This window comes from Cyanistes caeruleus, chromosome Z (assembly GCF_971803275.1).
Source record: "Cyanistes caeruleus chromosome Z, bCyaCae1.hap1.1, whole genome shotgun sequence".
NCBI classification, from domain to species: domain Eukaryota; kingdom Metazoa; phylum Chordata; class Aves; order Passeriformes; family Paridae; genus Cyanistes; species Cyanistes caeruleus.
In genome coordinates, this window is record NC_141732.1 from 25,554,343 (window position 1) to 25,573,204 (window position 18,862).

Genomic DNA, 18,862 nt, shown 5'->3' on the forward strand with positions numbered 1-18,862 from the left:
CACAACAACAACAAAAAAACCCCAAAAACCCAAATTAAAGCAAAGTGCTCTAATACTGGCCGTTTGTTTTTCATCCCAGATGTTTCTAGGGGGTTTTATTACCCTAAATTTCATGGCTCTTGGGGATATAAAATTGATGAACTTGAATTGTGCTTTCCATTGCAACACTAGCTTTTGTAAATCCAGACCTATTTTTTCAGACTAAATCAAGAAAGCTATTTCCCTTGAGCTTTTCTTTTATATATACATTCTTTTTCTTCTCCCTCAATCTCTACATTTTCAACCTCTGTTTTTCCTGCCTCCCTCTTTCAGAACAAAAACATAGGCAGTGATCTTTTACTAACCCTGAAGGTCAAAGGGCTCTTCACTGTTCAAAATTTTTAATTGAGTTTTACTTCTGTTTTTTGGATTGCTACTTGCCAGCAAAAATTCCAGATTAGTACCTAGTTACTACTACATCAATAGCAACTAGAAAGAATTACAAACATGCCTGAGGATACAAAAAGATAAGTTTCTTTTTAAAAAAAAATCTTAATTTTTAAAAAATTTTTAGACTTTAAAAATTCTTGTTTCTTAGAAAAATTAAAAGCTGCTTGTTAGGCCAGCCACTGATTTTATACTGGAAAGTTAGTCCCAATGCCAAAAGCAGTTTTTCATGATGTAGCCTCAAACAGTGAAAAAATGGATTCTCTTTTAAGTTTATATTATTCTGTATTAGTAAAAACATACAGTCTTAGCAACCAAGAGAACTTCTCATTCACCAGTGCACAAGACTGGCACTGATTAGGAGTGTAGCAAAACTGGAATACAACAGCTTGTTCTAACTATTTAAACTACGTACAAAATGAATAGTGACTGAGAGAACATCTTTAAATAAGTGGATTAATCCCTGAAGCACAACAACTAAAGATGCCATTTCAGTTGTGCTTTCATTCCCTGCTCCAATGGAATTTATTTAGTAAGGAAACACTTGGATGCACACACACTTCATTAGCAGTCATCTCTCCCCCTGCTATCTACAAAGCCAAACATTACATGTTCCAAGTATTTTGTACTGGAACAGTCTCACTTCTAAGCAATCTGCTGCTACTGAGATTTTGCTTTTGAGCAATATATGCTGAAAACTGTTGCTTTTCTTGAAGCAGCTCCTTCAGTGTTCATAACCTCACTGCTTGAGCAGGCTCAGTTTCACATTCAAATAGCTCCAAGCAAATGTTTCCAATCTCAATTATCCTCCTTCCTTTTTCTAGGCACCCTCCCTGCCCCCATATGCTTGTTTGTAAAAGGGGTAATTTTCTATGTATGTACAAGCAGTGCAGGGAGTCTTCCTCTGTAGGAGTCTGGCAATATGCAGAGTTTTATGTAAGCACTGTCTGGAATTTGTTAAGTTTTTTCATTCTCTGCTTTGGGTTATACCAAGAGAATTATACCCAGATTCTCAGCTGGAAAATGTGGCATTTCCCAGGTCCCTTTAGATAAGCTGCCTGATAGTACCCAGGGTAAATAAGACACTTCTGATGGTTTTGTCAATTATTGTGACTGTATTGTGGCCACACTGTGCTTAGCATTACATCAGTGTAATAAGAGTGAACCAACAAAAGAAGCAGTAGGCAATAAAGAAATCACACATTCCTCCATGCAGCAGAGGCGTACAGCCTCTCTAAACAAATCCGTAGGACTAGCACTGGCTAGACCCTGTGGGGTGTTTATGTTCAAGGAGGAATGCTGACATTTAAATACCAATTTTAGCATGTAGCAGCACAGATTTCATAAGTGCCTTTCTTCCAGTGTTGGTCTGCAGTCTTCAAAAATTTGAAGCAATGGTATTGGGAAGGAATGGCAAGGGTGATGAGCTAGCTTAACTTCCCTGCTGCACTTAGAAAGCCTGGAAATTAATACTGGTTCTGTTTTCCAGAACCACTATTAATTTAACCAGTTTGGGTTTTTTTTCCCCAAATCTTCACTAATCTGTGGTGCTTTACACCACCTAGACAAAGCGCTTCAAACTTAAATTTATGTTTATATGAACGACTACGTGAAATTTTTGGGAAAAGGAGCTCTTTGCAACAGAATCAAAACTAAAACTCAAGAAAGTCAAAATATCTCCCATCTCCCTTCTTCTGCCAGCAGGGACCATCCATAACCTATTTTGAATTTCTGCTTCACTGATGTTTATACTGACATGATTTATGTACTGTTTGCTGAGAACAAAGAGCCCGTAAAGGTTTGGTTATTGTGACCCAGCTGATTCAGGGCAACTCACTGAAGCCACATCACAACCATGTGCACCTGGTTCATAGAGTCAGTCCCAATGGCTTAAAACCAATTGAGGGGCTTCTGTGGATACTCTAAAATTGCTATTTGCTTCATTTATTTTAGATGAAAGCAGTATAAAACAGGCTACAAGTAGTAGGCACTCCTTGGCTCTAACACTGGCCAGCACTCTATGTTTCAAGGAAATTCACAAGAAACAGTGCAGAAGCCAGTTAGAGGACAATGCCAGAATTTATGTCCCTAAAAAAGTGCATACTCTGATAAGGTCGGGCAAACAGCTGAGATGATCAAAATGGCACCTTCAGACACGACAAATCTTGGTTTAACTTCAGCTAAATCAATCTTGTAGTATGGCTCCTACAACACTTGAAACTTATTTCAGACAGTCTGTGTACATCCCAGATTCCTTCTGTAAAGTAGGTAGAGCTCCCACAAACCACAAACATTTTTATGCAAGACTGTGGCTTTTCATTGTGAGATGCAGAGCATATCTCTTCTATGAAACACATAATACGTGTCAGACTCCAAGTGCCTGAGATAATACAGTGAGACAGCTGAAGTCTATAAAAAAATCACATATTTAATGCTTCCTTAAATCCACTGATTTACTGGGTCTGGCATCACACACAGCAGAGAGAGCAAAAATTAAACATGATATATAAGATATAAATACATGTAAAGGCTCTTTTTTGACAGATGGCATTTTGATAGTGGGTGATGTTCATACTGGGTCAGCAGATGACCCACCCAGCAGGAAGAAACAGCTGGATTTTAGGTGTTCTGTTAATGCAGCTAGCTGAAAAACCCTACCACCTCCACAACCACTTCTCTGAATTGTGGACATAACAAAGCCTGATTTTTGAGCAGTAGTTATGTTTATGCTTTTGTCATATAAATAAACACAATTCTGAACTAAATATGGTGGTTAACATTACCCAATCCCTGTACCCAACACGTCAATGGTCTACATCACACAGAAATATAAATGCACCCAGTCTAAATGTGAACTTGTTTTTTTATGCCTGTATCATTTGGTTTAATAAAGCATATTGCCTCTTTCAATAAACCTTGCTTGAGCTCAAGACAACAGTGTGATTTGACTTGTTTCACTAAATTTCTATTAATTGTTGTAACACTTTTTGATAAAAATCTCTAATTTCTGTATTTGTTTCCTTACTTACTTGACATGGCTTTCACCATTACAAGTTTCATAGTTTTATCGTGCCTTTGTATTTGTGAGAGTAAGAAAATGTGGTTGTTAAACCACAAAAATTGCTAACAGGAATAACAGGCAGCCAGACTACTCATTCTTCTATTTCTGTTGACACATACACCCCCTTACTTACACACACATGTAAAAACACATATCTAACCAAAGATATTTAAAACAGACTGTTCTTTTAAAGTAGTCTTTGCAAAACTAACACCACATAGTAAGGCAGAGAGAAATCCACATTAGCTCTGTGCAAGAGATAATGTTTTCAGAACAAACTATGCATATTACTGGAAAACCCTATGCACAACAAATACCAGCACGCCTCTTTGTCATCTAGGTCTTCTCCTTTCTGCTAAATTTCTCTAAAAATCCTGCAAAATAGTGTCAGAACTGATGCATGAGAAATTTGGAATACCCTAGAAATGATCCCATCAGGTTTCTGAGATCGTGCTTCTTTTTTCTGAGATTCCTGTTTCTTCCATTTGGCAACCAGTCTCAAGTTACAAGGACCAACAAGCTAACCCCGATTAAAAAACGCAACTCATTTCCCCATTATTTGTTACTGAACAACAGCAGGTTGCACCTGATCTGCACAAAGAGGAAGAGTATCACCACACGTAGACAGATCATTCTTCACACAAAGGCAGCAAGGGCTGTCTCCTACGCAGTTTTCAGGAAAAGAAGACATCAGAACTGCTGGTAAGGCAGGCTCTACTACTAGATGCAGAACCAAAACCAGGATGTGACCCAGGGCAACTGCGCGTGAGAAGCTGAACAAAAACTTGAACTCTAAGCAATTTAGAAAGTTGGTTGGTGGTTTCCCTTTTTTCTGGGTCATTTTTATTTCCTCCACGCAGTAAGAAGCAATTATTGCTCGCTTAGAAATTGTTTTCCCAGAAGATAATCACACAGTTTAGCAAGTACCTGATTCAAGATAAACTTTTCTCTCAGTATAGCAATAGACTTTCAGCAGCTGTTTCCGAGAACATCAGAATAACCAACCAAACCAAAACACAAGTGCTAGTTCACACTACCTAGCTGCTTTCTGTGAAGGATTTTTACTGCAGATAGCTTCTGGTGTCAAGTATCCACATCAGCTGCCAGTTTTAGGTTGACTTGCCCCCATAATCATTTCTCTTTCCTCTCCCACAGGGTAGCCTCAGATAGTCCCTTCAGTGTGCTCTGTTTCACAGCCATTACCACCACTTTGGAAACACTACCAAGTTACATCCAAACAAGGTTGTTATGCAGATGATAATGCCCATGGCTTACACACCTAGCAGTTAAACACAACACAACTTAGTAGAGCAACTGAGAAATGCCCATGTGATAACCAGCAGTCTTAGTCAATTGTAGGAGTAACCACCTGTGGTTAGTGACCACCCCCTGTAATTGAGTATCACAGACTTCAGATGCCAGCTTCCCTCTACATGTCTAAAGATTAAAACACTCAGGGAAAAATGGTCTGATTTATTAAATCAAGTCAACTAGAGTGATGTGGAAGCAATGGAAAGAGCTGTAACAGTGCCCTTTTTGATCTTTCAGATTTTTGTCTGAAATCCAGCGTTGCTTTCTTCACTTGCACCCCCTTGGAGTGATTATCTTAAAAATATGACTCATAAGCCTGAATATCGTCCTTTTTCTGACCTCAAAGAACAAATGCAACAGATTGTGACAACTTGCTCAACATAAATAAAAGAAAACTGGTTATTTCAGATACCTTCATAACAGGAATTCTCAGTATATACCTTATTCTTTATAAAGCATGTATTACACTTATGCTAATAATGAGTTCTGCATAAACTCTTTGATTTTGTGTTTCTCCACTCAGGTTACTATTCTTGTAATAACTGTGATTCACCACATCCTTTCTGCATTTGCATTCCCACAACCAGTTGCTGCAGCACATGAAGGCCGCCCAGCAGCACATTTGGTTCTGATGAGTACACAGCCAGCCTACGTGCCTATCCTTATCACCTCACAACCCATTTTACAGAGTGGCTAAACTAGATACAAAATAATTCAAATATCTCAAAACACAAGCCAGGATTAGAAATTTTCATACCTTCCTTAGCTTTCTCAAATTGTTTTATGTTAAGAAGCTATGGGATATATAGACAGCCAGAGAAATGTCTGTTTGCATGTGTGTTTCTATTCAGTTTTGGAAAGCAGCAAAAAAAGTGAAAATTAAAGAAACACATGAAAATCACAAAATAAATTTATATGACATCATAAACATCAAGATGGTTTTACATTTGCCTAGTTACAAAGACTGGTTAGAGTAAGCTGGATTTACACCAGTATAGGAAAGGTTGTGTTCTGCCCTAAAGTCAAAATCAGAACTTGAGAAAATGAGTATCTGATAATATTTTTTTTCTATTAAAGGTGAAAAGAAGACCTATCTGTACACTGTTTCCTAGAATTTGGCAGAAATGGCTCCATGCAAACTATATAGCTGCTTTCATGAACATGTCATAAAGCTTGAAAACACATAAATATATACTTTTATGTGTGCTTCAAACATCAAAACTTAATTAAAGTGATCAGCAATTAGGAATTAATTTTCATTAATACAGCGTTGATTGCGGGCTCTGGGATAAAACAGTCAAATCTGTATTATTTTCTTCAGTCAGCAGGGTCTGAAACAGTCAAACACAAAGGGCGTAGTACAGATCATACAGTATCATATCAACTATCTTCAGTCTCTTAATCTACACTAGCTATATTTCTAGAGTATTTTAGAATCCCATTTTATCTATATTTGTAGTCGTTCCTAGCGGTAGTGTTCCCAAGGAGTGTTTGCAAAGCTATGAAAATGGCTTTTGAAAAACTCCTAACAGTTTAGCTCAAACATGCCATCACTGAATTCAGTTGTTTCAGAAAATTGTTTTAGACAAACTAGGAAAAGGCTAAGGGAGTTGGTTTCCATTAACTAACAAGAGTTTTTAAGCCATTAGAGTGCTGTGATACTGGTAAATGGAATGTTACCCTGACCAGAATGCACTTTTTTTAATACTTCATTTCTGGTGCCAAACCTTTCACAAGGAAGGCCTCCTAAATTCAGTGGGGGTCAGAAGTTTAGTTTATTCAGCAAGAATAACACTGTTAACAGCTACTGCTCTTTCATGTCAACACAGTTAACACCCACACATTCCAACTCTGGTTAAAAAAGGCCAGTCAAGGAAGATTGGAGTTGCTAAGGGCAGTCATCTCTGCAGGGATATTTTAAAACAGAATTTATACTGTGCTTTAAAAACAATCTAAAATGATCAATCTACCTTATGAATCTGCTGTAGACATACACAGAGAGAAAGATGGATGGATGAAAGCATATAAAAGCAAGTAAATCTGACTCTCTCTATTGATTTTTGAGAGGACAGTGTAGAGCACTTTGGTGAGGTCTTATATATCACTGCAAAGGACAAAATGCCATTGTGCATACGGTCTGAAGCATGTCAGGATTTATCATGAACCGATGCACTGCTGTATTCTGTAATTATATCATTTTGTAAATAATCTTGTTTACACTGCTGAGGAAGGTAGATCACTAAAAATTAAATAATCCTCAAAAGAAATGTAAGAACTATCAGGAAGATTTTCACACAGCTATAAATGAAAGAATCTGCTATTATTAAATGAAAAAATTGCAGAAATTTAATGTACACATGAAGTATTTTTAGCAGGAGAAAGCTGGTATTTTAATAATGAGCTTTTGAAATCCAAAATGGAAAAATCTGCATATCAGAGCATAATCCTCTTCCTACTTACTTTGCTCTAAATTATAGCAAATCAACGTTTAGTGTTCCCCAAAGCTCTCCAGCACTCCTACTCGGACAAATGTCTTCAAAGGATATTAGAGAAATCAATCTGGTTTTGATAGCACTTCTTCACCACATGGAACACTTTTCTTCAAGGCTGAAAGCTTTCATCTTAAAGCACATTTTAGATAACCAAAATGCAAAAATAAGCACATCAAATTGAATTTTTGTAGGGTCTCTGGGGCCTCTATTGTTATGCAGTGGTGGCATTTCTTATCAGCTGAAATATTCAGCTAAATTTTCATCCAAACTATTCATATATCCACTCCCATCACACAAACACCACCTCATAATGTACATTTAAACATCACATTTATGCTATTCTATTAGCAGTTTCTTCATATGAGTTTCTTAATATAGCAAGAGGAAACAATTCTATTATTAGCTGCGGTTACATGGTAGGTCATTTGGAAAACCCAGTTGCTTTAAATAATAGAAAGACCTGCCATTTGTTTTTAAAATAGAAGCTCACTAGCTGAACTGTAAAGCTGTGACTGTCACAGCATATAGCAGTGTCCCAGCAGCACAGCTAGCTTTAGCTAGCACCCAGGCAGACACAGCACATACCCCTTGTCGACAGATCTCAGAGACAAACCTAATGAAAAAAACAATTTACCTTCTTCAGTTTCATGCCACACAATTCCTTCCAAGTTCACGCTGGTCCCAGGCTCACAGGGTCCAAGGCATTCGGGTTCTGTTACTACTCCAACCTCGCAAGTATTTACCCCCACTGAACGTGTCCGTACCAAAAGCTGCTCGACTGGTGCTGCAATATTGGATGAAGATGGGGAAAAGTAGGAAGGCAGAATCTGAGGTGTGATACTGCTGGAAATCGGAGGTGGAGGTGCAGGCACTGTAAACAGGGGATCAACCTGAAAACAACAGACAAACTTACTATAATGGTGCTGTGAGAGTTAAAAAAAAAATTTAAAAAAATAAAATAAAATAAAATAAAATAAAATAAAATAAAATAAAATAAAATAAAATAAAATAAAATAAAATAAAATAAAATAAAATAAAATAAAATAAAATAAAATAATACTTTTTTTTTTTTTTTTTTTTTTTTTAAGTAAGAGAAAACCCAGTTTGCCAAGACCACATTTCTTTATGTGGGGATTTGGTGCATCACGGGTAATTTCTGTTGTATGAATTCAAATTTTTTGACATTAGACATTGACAATGCTACACATGAAGAATTAATTACAAAAAAATCTGTCATACATGGTAAAAAAAGCAACTTGCTAATAAGTTTCTACTAGAACTATTCCCTGTTGTCATAGACTGTTAGTATGAAATAATAGTAAGTTTTTAAAACAAGGATTAAGTTTACGTTTTTAGTAGCACTGATACAGACTGATTTGTGGATGAAAATTAGTTTTCTGAACTGGGAACTTCATTTACTATGTAAAGAAAAACATTTATAAAGACAGGTACAAAGACACAAATGCTATTCTTTAATGTGTACCATAGAGAAATTAGTAGTTGGAACAATTCTAATATCCATATGGCAGCAAATTCCATCTCTTGTTATCCAATCGTGTAAAATACATTAGGATGACCCACTCGATACCTTACAGGTAGCATTTAGATCTTTCTGCTAGTAATAAAAGAGAGGACTTTTATAAGAATCGAGCCAAACCATCTAATTTCTCAGGGTTTCCAAAACACATAATCAGAACACATCTCACCAGACAATCAGTCTGAACAGAAGACAATTCACAGAGACAATATCAACACATGAGCTGAAGAAGTTATCTCTTCCATGTGACTTCCAATCTACTCAGTAGCAGATTTTCTGTATAAAGATTTGGCTGAAGGTTTTCAATATTTCACTCTGGCTCCAAGGTCCCTTGTCCCATAAAAGACAGCTAGATAAATAAACATATGAGCATCAACTAGCTAAACCACCTGGAACTCATGTTCATTTGGCCCATTGGATCACAGATATCACACAAAGAAAACACTCTTCAACCCAATGATTTATTTTTTTTCTAAATAGCTGCTTTTTAGCGGCACTGGAATCGATGATCAAATGTCTTCCAGACTATGATGTTTTTAATTTTGGACCTCATAAGAAGACTCACCAGAAAAGCCATAATGACTCACTGCACATCATCTAGGTTTTGCTCAAATGCACCTTAAGGTAGATCAAAGTTAATTTTGCCTTCTTGTAAAGCAAAATGGGGATACAAAGAAAAGGACAGACTAAAAGCTATTATACATGTATCATAGATCAGTCCACTTCATCAAATGGACACTTTTCACAATGAGAAAATAAAATGACAAATTAGGAAGAACTTTTTTTAAATTGTAACAATTGTTGTCATTGGCCTTTATAACAATTCTGTTGTTTTTAGCATTATTCATAGATGCAAACTGGGAGCCAAGGCTTTTAAATGTGTATGCAAGCCTTATGTGTGCTAAATAATTCTCAGTATCTTTGTAAAAATGTTTTGCATGCTCTTTGTATGACCAGCTTGGATTCTGATCTCAATTACACGAGAACTAAGCTGGAGAGGGGAAGGACCTATAACCACAGTCTTCTCCAACACACTCCTCATTTAGAGGGGATTTTTTTTTATTGAAAATGAAATCTTCAGGTTAGAGGTAAGAAAGAAAACAACTAAACAAACAAACCAAATAAACCAAACAAAAAAACAAACAAAACAACAAAAACAACCAAACAAAAAACCACAAACAAACAAACACAAAAAACCCCACAACACCAAAACCAAATCAAAACATAAATACTGAAAGCATCTCTAAGGAGTAAAAGCCTAGTAATACCATAAAAATTCTACTGGTTAAAGCAGAGTTCCTGTGGCATAGAACAAAGCACTCAAGCAATTATGTCTTTATTCTTCTCCTTATGCCAACAGAGTTGCAGAGTTAAAGCACAGGCAGAAAGCTTTGCAGGGCAGACTTGAATTCACACAGGCAAGTCAGATACCAAATGACCCCCAGCAGCAGCTGTTCCTTGCAGTATCTAATAGCACTCATCACACAGAACCCTAACTGTGTGTGCAGTGCGTGGGGAGACACCGATTCTGCGCTCCACAGCTCCTGCTGCCAAGTGGAGGCACACGGTTGGATGGCACAGAGCCCTGCTCCCAGGCACTGGCTGTGTAATGGTGCTCTGTCACTGAAACGGGGTCAGCATGTACCCCAGGCATAATTTAGGAGCTCTTAGCATACCTTACTTCAAACCAGAACAGAACTGGGGTCAGTAACTGGCAGGTAAATGGAACCTAGCACTTAGAAAAAGCTAAGCCACATCCCACCATAAACCAAAAAAATGCTGATGAATAGCCTGTTTGATAGTTTACATGGTGCTCTGTAAAGCTGTTCAACACCTCCTACTACACATGCAACATCATTCTTCCATAAAATAGACTCATCACAAAACCAGAGGAAGAAAAATCCAAAGTGTTTTCTGTGGGCATACTAAAATAGCCAACATTTTAAATGAATGTAGGCTAAATTGACAGATGTGTTTTCCGTTTTTGAGTATTATAAACAGTGAGGGGGAGCTAACGAAAGCATAGATCAGACAGTGTATCCTATTCAGTTCTTTGTTACAAATATTTGTGCTCAGTTCTGGTTTATTTAGACCTGCTTGCTAATAAATGGGGCTGTTTTTCTGTGAATTAAAACACTAAACCTTTGGCTGAGAAATAAGTGACTTACTGTCACTGAGGTACATGTTCATTGCACAAGTATGACCTTAGCCACAAGAAAAAAATACACTAAGCCTAAACATTGCTCCAGATTTCCATGTTTTAAAATTATCCCATCTTGTTCGATAGTCATAACAGCAAAGTGGTGGTTCTTAGAGATCATTGTGGTGACACAATTGTTTTCATGAATTCTCCAAAGGGCACTGATGTAAGCTCTCAGAGGCAAAAAGAGGCAGGAAGGCGGCCATCTCCAGTGGAAGAAAAGGCACATAAGCCTAACATCTGGTGGTGGCAGTCTGTCAAACTGAGGAAAGTTAATGTCAAGAACAGATGCTCTGCAGTTTCTCACTGTTATTTTTTCATTATTATTCCCAGGTGTTGGCGCATACTGAGCAGTAGCCTTGCTGTTTATCACACAAGAGATTCCAATATGCGACTGAAAATCTGAATATGAAGAAGGTTATTTACATAGATGCTCCCTTTAGACACACAATCAAAGGAGTACAAAAAGACAGAAATATTCAAGCAATATTTTCTTCACCTAATTCCAAGAGCTTTTGAGAGCTGGTTGGTGACAAAGGCTACAAAGCTGCAGTGTTATTCATGGCAGTCTTCCACAGCCAAGTGTTTGATCATATCAGGGAGCTATGATGCCTAGTAACAGAAAGCTCACAGAAAAAGAAGACTGCCTGCCAAGCAATGGTCCACTGCCCCATGGAGCAATCTTTTAACTGAACATTTACCAAAAAAAAAAAAAAAAAGAAAAAAAAAAGTCTGTTTTGGTGGCTGCATAACATTCATCAGTAGGAGGAAGCACACATGGAAGAGAAAGCAAATATCGTATCAACAAGAAATAGGCAAGACTTTCTAATAAGCAAGGTTGCCATTCAGTTACTCAGGCACTTTACATGTTGGAATCAAGTTTTGTGCATCAAAACTCACCTTCCTGGTTTAATTAAGCTGTGTCTCTGAAGATATATCTCAACAATAACATAACCTACCTATCTAAGACCTAAGTGGGTCATACATTACTGCAGTGTCATCCACCAGGTGATTTTGAAATGCATATGCCAAAAGCCATTTAATCCATCTACCAACACAGCCAGAAGAAAGGCAAAGGAGCAGGTTTCAGGCTAAGTACAAGCTCTTCCCAGAAAGCACTGCTTTTTAAACGGAGAAAAAAAGAAAAGTCTACTGTAAGCATTCCCAGTGGGAATGTCTGCCCTAATAGAAAGAATATAAAAAGAAGATCTGAATCCTATTACAGGATCTAACTAAAAAACCAAGCCTGGTCCTTTGCAAACCTAAATCCTCCCTCTAAAAGACAGCAACATAAAGACAGAAAGGACTTAGAAACTTGCAACCTTGAAAATTACATTGACAAGTTCTTTAGAGTTATGAATTAATACTTCACAGAACCACTATGTCTGGAAAAGAAAACAGGAAAATAAAGGAATTCAGCCCTATCTGGAAGTTTTGAATCCTACAAATTGCTATCTTTAGATTTTACAGTGAAAAGGAGACTAGCTGGTTTTTACATAAAGTAGACTTGCCTCTATCCTAATTTTCCAAAACAACAGTGACCCCAGAAGACCTCATTGTAATCTCATAAATCAGAAGTCATTTTAATGAAATTCATCTAACTGCTTTGGAAGAGAACAAATGGGAGAATGTGACATGAGAAAAATGTCTGTGTGCTCAGAAGCATGTCTGCACTTCCAGACATCTCACCAATCTTTAACTCTCCTCTTGCTATAAACCTTGCCCCACAGAGAATTTACATATCCAAAACCTAAAACTATTCCTTTATATTCTTTATATAAATATATTTTTATATATATTTTTATATTATTTATATACCATGTAACAGGAATTACCACTATGAAGAATCTCCATTTTGTCTGAAAGATCTCCTTTTAATCTCAGCTCAGTATTTCTTGCCTATAAATCATATCAGAGGCCAACTCAGAAGTGTTTTGACATCATGCTTAATAGAGTTGATATTTTGTTGTCTTCAAATATTCTGCTTCAAATATTCTGATATTATTCAAATATCAAATTGTTGGGGGAAAAAAAGGCCAGTGCTATAAAGGACAGCATAGAAAAAAATAAAAGAATAAATACTGTAAGACATGGGTGTAGAAAGGAATTTCTGCCATAGGACAGACATATCTATTACACATTCTACATTCAAAGCTCAGGAACTTCAGAGGTACTAAGAAAATCACGTATTAATTGAGAATCACAAGAGCTTAAATATAAAAGAATGACAAAGGTGATTAAAACTGCCTAAATTTCATCCAAATTTCACACTTTGAAACCTTTGCTTGAGAATAATATTTTTCTTTAAAAATATTTATGCTTTACAAATATTGCACTATGAGCAAGAAACCTGATGAGTAATTGTGTTGAACTGAGTAACACAAGTAGCGTCTACTTGCAGTTTCCAAGTATTTCCTATTCTTAAAATTAACTTATCCACTTCAATCAACTGAGTAGTTGGAGAGAGCAAAAGACATTAACAGAACTGACACTTTTTTTCTTGGTAAAGAAGCAAATCACTCACATCTGGAATGATTTCGATATTCTGAACAGTTGCTATTTAGCAAAAAAATTTAAAAAATGAAAAAAAAAATCCACTTTAAAGTCTTGCACTGCTACTAAGCTTTCAATACAGAGAACAAGAGATAAAAGTCCCCCTTGTACCAAAGATATTCTTTACCACTCACATCAGCCACATAAACCAGCACACAGAGTTCTGCAAACTCCTCTTTTGACAGTTGCATGTTCTTTTTATATGGTGACCTCCAGACCTCCTCAGACCTTTTGTGACTTACATGACCCACAGACATGACAATGATAGTACTTTATTTTTAGAATAGTATTAATGAAGACTACAGTGAAAAGTCAAACTTCTGAGCAGGGTCTAATGCAGCACAACTGGCAAGGAAATTTCCTTGTCCTCTCTTGGATCTCCTATTTGAGCTCAGATGAGTGGGATTTCCCAAGCCATTCACCCATTTTACTGTGAGAAAGATTAGCATTTGACAGCTGCCAGTGATATCCTTTTGCCAAGGCTGTGTCTGTGAAAAATTGTATGTCAACTCTAATGCTTGGCAGAGATCTGGGAGGATGCCCAGATCACCACCTGCAAATTTCTTGCAGAGACATTTCTCCTCATTCAGCCTATGTAAATCACATTCATTGAGCTAATTGTCTCTAGAACACCTTACTGCATTGAATCTTGATTTCTCCTGGTCAATTGGCACTTCCAAACTTTTCTTCAGTCAGCTACTAAGCTTTGCTAAGCTTTAACACAAAATGAACAAAAACTAAAATTCACTCAAGATAGCTATCCTGGGTACAGAGGTACACTATTCCACAATCAAGAAAGGAATTACTCTGAATAATCAAGGAAGAAATTTCTCTGAATAATCAAGGAAGAAATTTCTCTGAATAATCAAGGAAGAAATTTCTCTATATTGTCTGGGGCTAAATAAAAACTGCGTAATGATGTCCAGTATCTGTTACTGTCATGCAACTGAATATGGTAAAAAAACAAGGTGTGTCCACTTGCTGGTGAGGGTTAAATACTGCTTTATGAAGTTATATGACCCTTTAGAAGCTTTGCATTGTAACAACGGCAATCACTTCTTTTTTTTTTGAAGTTTCTGCTCAACCTTTCAGGGTTCTGAAACTGAAAATAGATATGGTATTTGCTTACATAGGTCTCATACCATTATAAACAAACATTATCCTCAGATTTCCTATGGTTATTTCTAATACATGTGAGACTTCAGCCTAAGGAAGTATGGTTGCTCTATGACAGATCAAGACTCCAACAGACCAAGGAAAATTTTCTCATTCTCAACTGTATATAGGAATATATTGTTTAATTTCATTGCATCATCATTTAACTGCTCTACTGCAAAATTTCATTCTTAATGTCCAAACAAATCATGACCCTATGACTCCAAAGCAGAAGTTCTCCACTTCCAAAAGATGGTTTCAGTTACTTGATGATGTGACCACAGTCTGGTGGAAGAGCTGCCACTTCAGCCTTTCTGGAGTATAGATGACATTTAATAAAACATTGTGAGTTTTTCCAGGACTCCAGTACAATATATAATAAAGTGGCAACAAAACTTAAAAGAGAAATGGCTTCTTCATACTTTTTTTGACTTTCTGGATGTCAAGAGCCCAATGCTGCCTTTCCCCATTTGCTGATCACTCACTTTGCAAGTGCAAAGTCGCACACTTTTATGACTGAGGCTGTTGCTTCCTGAATTCAATAAATCTTTGTTAAGAAAAATTGTCTAATTCTTTTGTCTAAAATTTCTCTTCCAACAGCTTGTGAAAGGACCTTCTGAAATCCTCAGGAACAGAACTAAGTTTCTTGATGGCCTTTGTATACCAAAATCTTTAACTGGCCTGATTACATTCTTATTACCATGCAGTTTTAGCATGTTCTGAGCATTTGACTTAATGGCCCCATATTTATTGGTGTCTACAGACCTTAAAATTTTTAATTTAAAAAGCCCTTAGGCCTTCTAGGCAAGACATGTGGGTCTTTGACTAATATATTCCTGTGTTATTCCTTAGAGGTTTCCTTCTTGTACTTTTTGATAGGTTGTAGGAGCCATATCAGTTAGGTTTTTTCTGTATGCCTTAGACCTTAAAGATTCAAGCTACAAACACTACCAAGTGTAGGATATTGTGTCCCAGTTTTATTTAAAGAATAAGACAGTATTACTATTTTCAGGAATGGGACATACACATTCATGATTATTTAGCAAGTCACTAAAGGAAAAACTTCTAAAATGACCTTTCAGCTTTCCTTTTCACTGTGACAGTTCAACTGAAAAAAGAGCTAAAAAAGAGTTATTGTTTAGCTCTCCTTGAAATTACCCACTGTTGGATATCTAGTTAAAATCTTTATTCTCAAATACAGTTCGATCTATTTCCAATGTCTTCAGGAAAGACAATTTATGACAAGTCTTCTTTTTTCTCCTAACTGGTGTACACTTTCACTGGTATAAATCCAGAGTAGCTCCACTGAAGCATAACTGTGGGCAGCGCCTGGACTGTAAGTGGTTGTTTTAGCAGGGAGAAAAGTAGATAGCATTTCAAATAGGAGCTCTAAAAAAAATTCTGAAAATAACACATGTAAAGATTTTTTTAAAGGAAAATAATCCTTGGGGGGTGGAAGCCACTAACATCTGTTCACTCCAAATTACTGTGTCAATTATGGTGCCAGTTCCTGACACAAAGTGTCCAATAACCCTTCACAATGAGACTGAAGAATTAATCTTGCAGTGTGAAGGCAAATACAAGAACCAGAGTCAGCAAGAAAGACCTTTCAAAATTTGCTTACCTACTTGTCTCAACTCTGAGGCCTTTCAGTTTGGGCTGAGAGGAGAAAACCAGATGTAGTGTTCTCTTAGTTCTTTTTCATTAAAAAATCTACACCATCAGCACCCAAGTTCTCTGATTACAGGTTACCTAACAGACAGACTAATCTTGTCCATGCACTGGCTCAGAATTCAGGTCACCTTGAGATCTCTGTTTTCATGTCCCTATCTCAACAACATTTTTACCTATTGATTTTGCCTTAGTGCCTTAAGATCCTCGTTAGCATGCTTTCTAGGAACCCAAACACAGAAATTTGTATTTGAAGAGTTTTAGTAAGGATTTTTCATTCTTGTCCTGCTAAAAATGAAGGGACACATGCAAAGGACCCAATTTCATCCAGAAAATCCCAGAGTCCATTGTTGAAATGCCTTGTGTTTCTTTATGTCTTTCCTTGTACTCTCATAGACTATTTTTATTGTGTAACAGTGTGATCAACACGTACTATAAACGTGTAGTTCCCTTTCTATTGAAATAAAGCAAAAAAAAAAAATCGCGAGTCCAAGTATTCCACTTTTCATGTGTTATTTTCTCCAGTTATTTACACCTTCTAGCATAATCTGACCTAAATGTGCATGTCCTTTCTATTCTACCACTGTGTAATCTCAAAACAAAGACAAACTGAAAGAAACATTTTTGAATGCTTGGTAGAAATTCAAATATCTTGCTCATAAAAATAAACCTAATCTAAGCTGTCACAAAATCATGAAATGGCTCTGGCAGTTGTATCAAACTATATAGACATGTACAGACCCTTTGAAGAAATGAAACTGCACTTTATCGAGTGTGATTTATAAGCAACACTGATTTAGCTGGGAGATAACACTGCTGTCTAATCATTAGTAGTCAGACAACAGCCATGTGAACACATCAATTATGGGCCACTGCCAAAAGCCCTTGAGATCCCAGAGATTAACAGCCAATCCTCTGTTTTACAAGCTCACATCAAAAAGAATATTAATAAGAGGAGGGGCAATGTGAAAGCTTGTCAGAGTAATTCACGCACTAAAACAAGGCATTTTTCCCTTTGCTCTGACTTGAACTGCTCCATGAAAAAAGCTGGCATTAGCTACAAAGCATGAAGCTGCCAATTGCTCAGAAAATGTTTTTCATTAACATATGTGAAGTTGTGAAAGGCTGGAAAAGCTCTATTTGGTGGACAAAGGCAACAAGTTCTGTGTGTTCCTTTCCTGAATGTATCAATCCTGCAACTATTGCTCAGATATTTGGAAATGAACATCTGTACACAGAAGTGTCTGATGACTTTTCTCATCCTCAAAACCAGATCTATTAACCATTATATACAAATTATCTAGACTTCCAGGCATACATTTACTCCGTATTGCTAATGATTTTGAAAAACTGAAGTAGAAATACTGCCAACTGATTTTCAGGTTTATGTGTGTCTTCAAAAGTGCTGGGGGGAAAAATTCCACAATTATGCCTTTCTTATTGACCTCTATGGAGTGTGGTTGACTAGAGGTTTACTCTTCTTGCATATAAATGAATGGAAACAAGCCAAGAATGTAACTCCAAAGGGAACAGTTATTCCTCTGTACAAAAGTAAACATGCCTATAAAGATGGATCTCAAAAAACGTTGCTGATATTTTAAATGCAGCACTTTTAGCTGGATGGTTTAGTCCCATCACTGTCCTCCCTCTCTGAACTCTGCTTAAGGGTCTAAAAATAGAGAGGTTTCACAGCATGGCTGCAAACAACCTGAATCCAATCCTGCCAATACTGTGTATTTAAGGGAAGAGAGAATTTATTTGTGGGGATTTTCCAGAACTACCTTTAAAAAAGCTGTCTCAGTTACTGCCAGTAATTAACCTCTGAGCAAAGAGGAAGCAAGAAGCAGGAACCTTTTAGACTCTTCACTGTCCCAGAGCCAGTAGTTTTAGGCACAGCTCCAGAATACATACACGGTGCTGACATGAACCAGTTTTAAAAGTTCCCACTTTGCTGTGGTCTTCCAGACAATCATTCCCTTCAGTTTCTTACCTGGAGAACCACACATCTCATATCCTACTTCAGGATGGCATACTGTTAGTCAAATTGACACAGCTAAGAGGGTCTTAACTACTCAAGGAAGCACATAAAGACACCAAGTGTGTCCAAGCAACAGATTGGTATTGTGGAACTCCACCTTTAGTAAACAGCTGGACTAAGGAGGTATCAGTCCCAGACTGTTTGTTCAGGCAGCCATGGCAGTGATAGCTTCCATGGCTTTACTGCTCCAGGGACACTTGAAATGACAATTTTAACAATGGGTACAGTCTTGTATCTTGTAGGATCTGACCTAAATCCCAAAACTCATCTTCATACTTTTGGTATTCATCCTGATGTGTCAGTTCATTGTACAAGGTCCATGAGAAAGCGTGGCCGTGAGAGCTCAGTCTGAAATCAGCTGCAGAGATGGAACCACAGCCTCTGTGTGAGGCTGGCACCAAAGGGGACACAACGCTCT

General features: G+C 37.1%; 1 protein-coding gene across 6 annotated transcripts in view; it reads right to left on the minus strand.

Annotated features, from left to right (window-relative positions):
- The window catches only part of ZNF608 (zinc finger protein 608), a 106,389-nt gene that overhangs the window by 60,178 nt on the left and 27,349 nt on the right, over positions 1-18,862 (minus strand). For all 6 annotated transcript variants that reach the window (XM_086867149.1, XM_086867150.1, XM_023944414.2 and 3 more), the window contains one exon: positions 7,925-8,180. In XM_086867149.1, coding sequence (XP_086723275.1) covers positions 7,925-8,180 — 256 coding nt within the window. The remainder of the gene's footprint in view (positions 1-7,924; positions 8,181-18,862) is intronic.